At 47.3% G+C, this 9474-nt stretch overlaps 1 protein-coding gene across 1 annotated transcript in view; it reads right to left on the bottom strand.

Annotated features, from left to right (window-relative positions):
• Nucleotides 1-2737: 2737 nt before the first annotated feature.
• The window catches only part of HEG1 (heart development protein with EGF like domains 1), a 92745-nt gene continuing 86008 nt past the window's right edge, over nucleotides 2738-9474 (bottom strand). The window contains exon 15 of the mRNA XM_056126485.1: nucleotides 2738-7377. Coding sequence (XP_055982460.1) covers nucleotides 7228-7377 — 150 coding nt within the window. The 3' untranslated portion in view covers nucleotides 2738-7227. The remainder of the gene's footprint in view (nucleotides 7378-9474) is intronic.

The following is a 9474-nucleotide window of genomic DNA, read 5'->3' as shown; positions in this document are numbered from 1 at the left end:
TGACTGGTTAAAGAAACTTTGGTACATCTACACAATGGAATACTATACAGCTGCCTTGAATCCTATCCCCAAGAGTGGTCTAGAGCCCAGTGGCCTTGTCAGCACAAGGGGAGTAGGTTGTAAAGGAAAGAAAGGGAGATGACAAGAAGAGGGACATTCACTGGAAATGACATGACCATTCTCTCTCTGGAGGATGGAAGGCCCTATAGAAGAAAAACAATGTGTTATGTTCCTTTGTAGACAGAGGATTTTCGTATGAATTCTCTCCTTTTGGCAGGGTTTGGGGGATGGGGGTTGAGCCAGAGCCATTGTTGCTCAGGACGTACTCCTGGATCTTCACTCAGGGATCACTCTTGGTGGTGCTTGGGAGACCCTATGCAGTGCCAGATTGAACCAGGGTCAGCCACAAGCAAGGCAAGTTTCTTACGCCCATCTACTATTTCTCTGAGTCCCCTGAGTTCTCCCTTTCAATCCTCGCAACAACTCTGTGGGGCAGTGATTATTATTCCCATTTTAACGATAAGGACACAGGGCTCAGAATTCTGAGGAAACTCTTAATCTAGGAGTAACGCCATGAAATCATGAGAGTGGCTTGTACAGGCTGTCCAAGTCCAGGCTTTTATTATGGTGCTGTAAGTTTTTATGAGGCCAATAAAAAAGAGCATAAATATATTTGTTCCCAGCCTCTCTGTTGTATCTTTATGACTCCAACCTCATATTTGCCACAACTGGTGCTACCTGTTGTCACAATTCAGTACTGGGGCAATAAAGATGACCTGCCATTTAGTTTCCAGTGTAGAAACACCCAGGATTTACAGAACCAGTATTATGCCCCAAGCAACTAAACAATGACTCAGCTCTGTATTCTCTAAGTGCAGGTATTTTTACTAACTGATAAACCTGATATGGAAATGCCACAGGGCTTAGTCACATTCATGAAGACAGTGTTCAGGCCAGCTTGTGAGCGGACAGCATGTCTCCCCATCTTAGAACTTCCAGAGGGTAGAGTGGGTCTGAGGTGCTGAGAGATGCAAGTCTGACTGGGCAGGGATGGAACACAAAAGGGGCTGTTGTGGGGGTCCTGCGGAGACCTCAGGTGGGTGGGGAAAGCTGAGAGGCCAGGAGCAGGTGACGAGTGCTGTTGGAGTCTCCAACCCCAGGTGCTGGACCAGCTGCCACCCTGATTTCATTAGGTCAGAGCAGCCCTCACACCCATGTTTCTCTTACTGGCCTCTCCTCTTGACAAGGTTTCAGCCATAAAACATGGTGCCAGGATTCCACCCCTGCCATCGAATGACAGAAACAAACCATGGATGAATTGACACTCTTATAGCCTAGCAGCCACACTTAACTGGCTGCCACAGTGCATGGCTCATGACCACCTCTTATTTACTTGTCTTTTTTAATGAATCACTGTGAGATAGTTACAAGCATTCATGTTTGGATTACAATCACACAATGATCAAGCACCCATCCCTCCACCAGTGCACATTCCCCACCACCAATATCCCCAGTATACCCCCCTTTCTCACCCTCCCCTTGCCTCCATGGCAGACATTATTCCCCATAATCTCTCTCTGCCTTTGGGGCATTATGGTTTGCAATACAAACACCGAGAGGCCATCATGCTTTTATCTACTTTCTGCACACATCTCCCATCCCAACCGATTCCTCCAGCCATTATTTTCTTAGTAATCCCTTCTTTATTTCAGCTGCCTTCTCCCCTTTGCTCAGAGGCAGGCTTCCAGCTATGGAGCAATCTACCTGTCCCATGTATCTACTATCCTTAGGTGTCAGCTTCATGTTATGTTGTTTTATACTCCACAAATAAGTGCAGTTCTTCTATGTCTGTCCCTCTCTTTCTGACTCATTTCACTTAGCATGATACTCTCCATGTCTATCCATTTATAAGCAAAGTTCATGACTTCATCTCTCCTGACAGCTGTATAATATTCCATTGTGTAGATGTACCAAAGCTTCTTTAACCAGTCATCTGTTCTAGGGCACTTGGGTTGTTTCCAGATTTTGGCAATTGTGAACTGTGCTGCAATGAACATATAGGTACAGATGTCATTTCTACTGTGCTTTTTTGCATCCTCAGGATATATCCCCAGAAGTGGTATTGTGGGGTCATATGGAAGCTCAATTTCTAGTTTTTGAAGGACTGTCCATATTGTTTTCCAGAAAGGCTGGACTAGTGGGCATTCCCACCAACAGTGAAAGAGTGTCCCTTTTCCCCCACATCCACGCCAGCAGTGGTTGCTTTTGTTCTTTTGAATGTGTGCCATTCTCTGTGGTGTGAGATGACATCTCACTGTTGTTTTGATTTGCATCTCCCTGATATGGCCACCTCTTAAAGGCACCACCATCCCTTCACAGAGCACACCACAGCGGCCTTTATCCTTCTCTGCCAAGAGGTGAGGAGTTTGCATGGAGAGATGTGGGAAACATTACAGAAGAGACCATCCAAATGGTGTTATTTCTGTTCTCCAATCCACAAAGTGGAAGCAAGAGCAGGAGTTATCCCCAGTTAGGCTTTTTAACATTTGGGCTGACCTATCCATCCATTTGTCTGTCCACCCATCCGTGACCACAAATGTATTTCTTCATTATGCTGGGCACTGAGGAAACAGAAAGGACTCAGTCCCGATATAGGCCTGGCCTTGGCGATGCCCTTCTGAAACATACTGTTATGCCCTCGTCTTATTTTCTTGTTCTTAAGAGAAAACACACACAATGAAAATGGTATGTATTTATTGCATCATTTTACTGACTACAACGCCAGACTTATAATGAATATAAGTATAAAAATAACCAAATCCTTACAAATAATACTTTGCTGCTACAGTACTGAATAATTAGTGGAGGTTGCAATTATGGTACAACTTTAAATAACATCCTCATAATAGATTAAACACAACCTGGGGCTAAGATTTGTAAAGAGAAGTCTGGGCAATATGTGAAAACTAAAAAAAGTTCATTACCTCAACTACATGCTTCATTTACTGTAAATCTAGCAACACAAGCATCAACAAAGCTCAGCAACCCATGAAACAGGCTGGGCTGCCTAGGAAGGGCGGCACTAGGGCTAGTTTCCCAGTCCCTCCTACGCAGCACCATCCTCCTCACCCAAGTCTCTACATAAGATGTGTCCAAAGAGGAATAAAACCAGAATCTACCCAGAAAATTCCTTAAACTTCCTCTTTATAGCAGTGGCAATCAGCCTGTCGCTAGCTCTAAGCCATCCACTTGGGTGGTTTCACAGGCATTTCTGAGTGTCCACCAGGCAGGATGGGTTGTAACAGGCTTGAAAAAGTTCTTCAGCAGAACAGATGAACTGGCACTTCGAGGATTTTGCTATTTTAGCTACCTTCCTTTTCTGGGGGACTCAAGAGAAGACAAAGAGAAGATCTACTCAAAAGCAAAGCTGAAACCCAACAAAACAGTATCTGTTTTCCAAACACTCGGAATGACACTTTGTCCAGCAGAAGGACATGGAATTTTTTTTCTAATTCCCACCAAGGTTTCCACAGAGAAAAAAAACACACCTCTGACACGGTTATGTTTAAATAAGATACAAAATACCAATTCTGAACTTCTTAATTTCCCTCCCTCTGAAGCAGTGCTCTTATTTCAAGGTGAGGGAAATTATCTTAAAAGGATGGGCCCAAACTTCAGGCGTGTTGGTTAAACTGAGCTGGGGGTCCTGGGCTGCCTTCGGCCAGGCCATAAGGAACAGGCCAGGCACTGCCAAAGAGGGCACGACAGATTTAAGTGGCTCCAAAACCACATGTGAGGGAATGACACTATCCCATCTGTTGTGGAAACTTTCTCATCTAAATCAATCCAAAGAAAATCAAAGACCTTTTTGTTCACAGCCATGCAATGCTGCATTGCAAAGATCAACTTGAAAGCTACATTTTCATAACTAAATAGTCACATTTTGGTTTTTAACCTTGAAGGCCATTAGCCAACTAGATTACAGGATAAATTCAATTAATTTTGGCTCTAAATGACTCAGCTGCCTCTAAAAATAAACCTTCCTCAGAAGAGGAAGTTTGGCCAACAATTATGACATTCCACTGACTCCGATACTGTCCCCCTGAATACGCTTCTACTGTGGCAGTCCTGGCCTGGCCACGGGAATGAGTGGCTTCTGAGTGGCCCTCAGAAGCATGTCTTATCATGTATTTGTCCTCAGTGCAGGTCATGCTCCTACCCTACCCCCCGCTCCTATTCCAAATGCCACGTACCAGTTTTTCTAGCTAGGCACATGCCATGATATTTGTTGTTTGGAGACACTGGGGATAGCACCCAGGGCCTCATGCATGCCAGGCATGTGCTCTACCGCTAAGCACACCCCCAGAACCTCCAGACGCACTTTCCTTCTCAATGGCCGCATGGTCCACAGAAACATATGCAACAAGCCTGACATTTTTGTGTGCTTAAGCTAGGAAAAGGGTCCCAATCCCACACCTTGAAAGCCAAGTGCTTATCCTGGCAAGGTGCCATGTCTGAGCAATGGACACGAGGCTTGGTGCCCTGCATGGAGCCAAACCATGTATGGAACCCAAGAGATACTCTCCAGGACTGTTAAACTTCCTAACTCACTCACGGGGACAAGAGGGACATATGTAAGACCCTGCGGAGCTCAGATGCACCTGCAGATGCCGCAGGTGAGAGCCTCTGCCCTGGGGTTGCCGCACTTGCCTGGGCGCTGCAGGACCCTGCACTCTGGCAGTGGGGCTGACATGGGCCCTGGGCCCAGGCTGCGGCTTGCTGGGTATGCCTTGGCCCTTGTGGCATCTGTGGAGAGAATGCGGCTGCCCTGTTGATGGACCCAGGAGGATGCCGTGGTGGGATTACCCACAAGCTAAGGAAGCCAAACTCTCCCTTCCACTGGGGTGGCCGCTACCAGCTGCCTCCCCTGCCCACACAGCCTCCAGGGTCCGGAGCTACTCATCAGCTCCCCCATGCAGGGTGCCTTTGAACAGTGGAAGCAAGAACAGACCTGACACATTCCAGTCTTCAACACCTAACAGCACATGCTTGGCACCTCCGGGACACACTTTACTTGCCTGGGGGCTTCTCCTCAAGGACGCTTTGGCGAGAGAACAACGCTTTCTTCCGTGGGAAAGATGGGTTCTGGCACTGACCAAGGAGATGACTGTCTGTGGTGGCTCACCTGTCTGCCTGCAACTTGGAGCTAGCATCCCCCCTCCCCCGCCCCACATGGCTCTGGATTCCGGGATGGGCACCAAGATCTGGCAACCTGCCTCCTTTCTGCCCCGGGGCCCTCCAGTCAGAAGCATGGCCACGGGGCAGAGGGCTGGTGGCCAGCTGGTTCCCGGGAGCGGTCCCAAACACTGTCACACCCTGCAGACATGGCCTCCTGCGCTGAAGTGCTCTGTTTAAGTTCTCAGAGGGCTCCACCTGGCTAGCGCTGCTGCCGCAGGAGGTAATGGGACCACCTCGTGGAGATCCCAGGACCCTAAGCACCCGACAAAACCCAGGCTGAAGAGCACAGAAGAGTAAGGCTGGCTCATTCTAGAGCAAATGGAACCTGAACAGGACCCCAGGCCCAAGCAGAAGGAAGCGTCTCCGAAAGCATCCCTGAGAGCGGGTCAGGATGGCCTTTCCCCTCAGGGTTCCCTTCCCGTCATTCCAGACCAGGATATGAGTCACCACAGGAACACGAAAAAGGACACTGAGCACCCCCACTCTGCCTGCACCCCCTCACAATGCTCTCCACACAGGTATAATAAAGACGTGCGGATTTAGTTCCCAATAGCAAATTCTCCCCCAGCCCTTGATGGCCAGAAACCCAGTTCTCTGAAGCTGACAGGCATCACTGCGCTGTTTCCAGAGGGAGCTGCAGAGCAGCACAGGGAGGGACGGCCGCCCAGAGAAAGGAGGTGAGTGGCTTCTGACGGGCCCGCTGCTCTGAGTGGCTGGTTCAAAGTTCCACACAGAGTCTGGATGAGGCCAATCAGGGTTGTGGCACCGTTGGGCAGGTAACCCCCATGCGCCACATCCCAGCACCCGAGCCGCTCTTCCTCAAGTTTCTGAAGCGGAGCTGGTATTTTAGGAAACGCAGCTGGTTTATTCCTCAGCTTTGGGGACAGATCGCGCTGCCACTTTTCCTTTGCTGGTGGAATACCAGCTCCAATGACAGCTTCCTCCTCTATCCCCCAAGAGCAGCCGTGGCCCCAAGGAGGAGGCCCCGTGCCCCTGAGAAGCACTTGGAGAGGAAGACTGCAGGAGTCTTCCCCAGGGCCTGTGCAGCTCACTTGCAGGCGACTCCAACAGCAGGGAAAGTAGTACTGCCCTGAGCCGGATGACACAAGGCAACTTCAGTGCAAAGGGAAATATCATCTCCAAGACAGGTGTCACCTGGACTTGCACTGTGCACGGTCCCTCACAAATGTCAGTGCCTCCTCTGGGCAGCTGGTTTGGAAACTGGAGCGAAAGGTCTAGATATTCTGAAAGATGGTACCTACGTCTCCAGAGCCGAGGGCGATGTTCATCGTCCACATCAGTTTAGAAAACATTTCTCAACACTGTTCTGACAGGGGCCCCCTTCAGACCTTGTTTCCCTCCTGTGCCCCCTATCCTACCCACTGGCCTCTTGGTCTCATGCAATGACCTCTCATCTATATGATTTTCACCTGTGTCCCCTTGGAATCTCCTGGGAGTCTTATGGCTCCCAGCTGAAAGAGTCTGGTTTAGGAACTGGGCAAGAAAGCAAAGAGCCAGTATTTTGCTTCGAATTAATCCCCAAGCTGAGGTCTATGGAAATGGCTGAGGAAAAGAGACCTTATTTTTTGAATGGCCTTGAAAAAAAAAAAATATATATATATAAGGAACTATCCCTACCCAATTTACTAAAGTGCAAACTAAGGGAAAACTGGGTCCCTGCGGTGATGCCCAATGACTTGCTCTAACCTAACTACCCACTCCTTTAGCCAGTGGCCGTGCTGTGGTCACTCACTCTCATACTGGCCCATGTACATTCACAGTAACAGCAAAGGTGCCAACGGGCAGCCTGCAGTTCCAAGTCCACAGGTTCCATCCACTGTCTCCTTCCACTGTGGTTGCTCCCTTCACATGTGTCCACTTTCCACGTGCCACTCAAAGGTGGGAGCCCGAGCTGCCAGCACATGGCACTCCCTCTGAGCAACGAGGTCCTGCAGCTCTCAGTGCAGCCGCACCCTCTTTCTTCTGCACTTAAAAATAGTCCCTTCTCCTGCTCTCATCGCTGATGAAAGATGGGTTGTACTGTCCAGGGAAAATGCAAGAATGCCGTGACCCTGGCAGTCCGGTGTAGGCCGGGTACAGTCCATTCCGTTCAAGCTCAGGATTCCTGACACTTGTGGGCTGGAGGGAGAAAAGAAAAGAGGGAAGTTAATACAACTGTTCAGTTAAAATGTAATTGTTGTTTTTTAAGAAAGCCAGGTCTAAAAGCATCAAGAACCTAGGAATCAAGGAAGAAGGTGAAGGATTTATACACTGGAAACTCTGAGTCCATTGAAAGAAATTGAAGAAGACACCAGGAAATGGAAATACAGCGCATGTTTTTGGATTGGAAAAATTAACATTGTTAAAATAGCCACATGATCCTAAGCAACACACAGATTCAACACAATCCCTACCAGAATCCCAATAGCATTCTTCAAGAACAGAGAACAAACACTACTGAAATTTGCATGGAACTGTAAAATTTCTTGACTAGACAATTCTAAGAAAAAAAGAAAATGGGAGTGATTGCATTCATTGCATTCTCAAAACATCTTTAGATTTTCATTTTTGGCAGGGAGAGGGGAGGGCCCATGGGGTCATTCCCAGCAATACTGGCTAATCAGACCAGCAGTGGTTTCCAGGACTATACCAGGTGATGCTTTAGAGGCCATAAAGTACCAGGTATGGAACCAGGGTTGGGTGCATGCACAGGATGTATTGTATCCTCACCCAGCCCCAGGTGAATGTTTTTTTTTTTGCCACACCTGGCAATGACAGGGGCTCCTGCTGACCTGGTGGGCAGTGTCCATGTCATGCAGGGGGTCAAAAACAGGTCTCCCATATACAAAGCATGCACTCCAGATCTTCGGCCCATCTCCCCAGCTTTCCATACCTGAATTTTAAATTATACTATAAAATTGCACTAATCAAAATTGCAGTATTCCGATCATATGATATTGGAATAAAAGCAGGCTTTTAAACCAATAAAAAAAAATTGACAGCCTAGGTAAAGGCCCTCCCGTTGATCGTCGATTTGCTCGAGCGGGCCCAGTAACGTCTCCATTGGAGACTTTGTTGTTACTGTGTCTGGCATATCCAATACTCTCAGTAGCTTGCCGGGCTCTCCGAGAGGGGCGGAGGAATCAAACTCGGGTCGGCCATGTTGGCCGCTTGTAAGGCGAACGCCCTACCCGCTGTGCTATCACTCCAGCCCAAACAAATCCTAAGATTTATGACAGTTATTTAATGAAAAGGAGATAGGTGCATTAGTGGAGGAAGAAAAGACTTTTCAATAGATGATGCTAGGAAAATTAGATAGCCATACACAAAATAAAATTGGATCCTGATTTTACTCCATACACAAACGTTGTTTCAAAAGGAATTAAAGATTTTGATACCCAGGTCCATAAAATACATCAAGGAAAACATAGGAAGACCTCTCCATGATATCTACCTCATTGCTATCTTCAATGATTCGACTTCCACTGTCAAAGAAAATAAAAGCAAAAATAAACAAATGGGACTACATTAAACATAAAAGTTTCTGCACACACAAAGGAAAGCTAAGGTTAAAATAAAAAGACATCCTATTAAATGAGAGAGAAATATTTGTACCCCATACATTTGACAGAAGGCCAATAACAACCCTAAGGAGAAACAGTACTGTGCTGCACCGCATGACCCTTGGCATTGCATATGGTCCCTGACCACCTCCAAAAGTGATCCCAGAGCACAGAGTCAGGAGAACAGCTGAATGTGCCCCCCCCCAAATTAAAAAAACACACAATTCCATTAAAAAATGGAAAGATGAGCAAACACTTCCTCAAACAAAGCATATAAACGACCAACAGATATAGAAAAAGGTATTCACTGTGACCATGAGGGAAATGTAAATCAAAACGGCAATGAGGTAACACCTCTAACCAGTCAGGATGGCCAATATCAAAGACACTGAAAAAAAAAACCAGAATGAACAAACAAACAAAAGATAGTGTTGGTGGGGATTTAATTCAAAAGAACCCCTCGTAGAAATATCTGGTTCAGACTCTATGAAAACTGTACAGAGAACTAAGAATAGAGCTTCCAAATGTTCCAGAAATTCTATGGAGCTAACCCAAGAGCACCAAACCATTAATTCAGGCCTGGGAGACAGGTCAAAGGACAGGAGCACATGACCTGCCCCTCTGAGGCCAGGCTGGAGCTCCAGCACCACATGGCACCCCAAGCACAGCCTCA

This window comes from Sorex fumeus, unplaced genomic scaffold (assembly GCF_029834395.1).
Source record: "Sorex fumeus unplaced genomic scaffold, SorFum_2.1 ptg000063l, whole genome shotgun sequence".
Lineage (NCBI taxonomy): Eukaryota > Metazoa > Chordata > Mammalia > Eulipotyphla > Soricidae > Sorex > Sorex fumeus.
The sequence above is the reverse complement of the archived record's forward strand: the minus strand, read 5'-3'. Positions and strand labels throughout refer to the sequence as shown.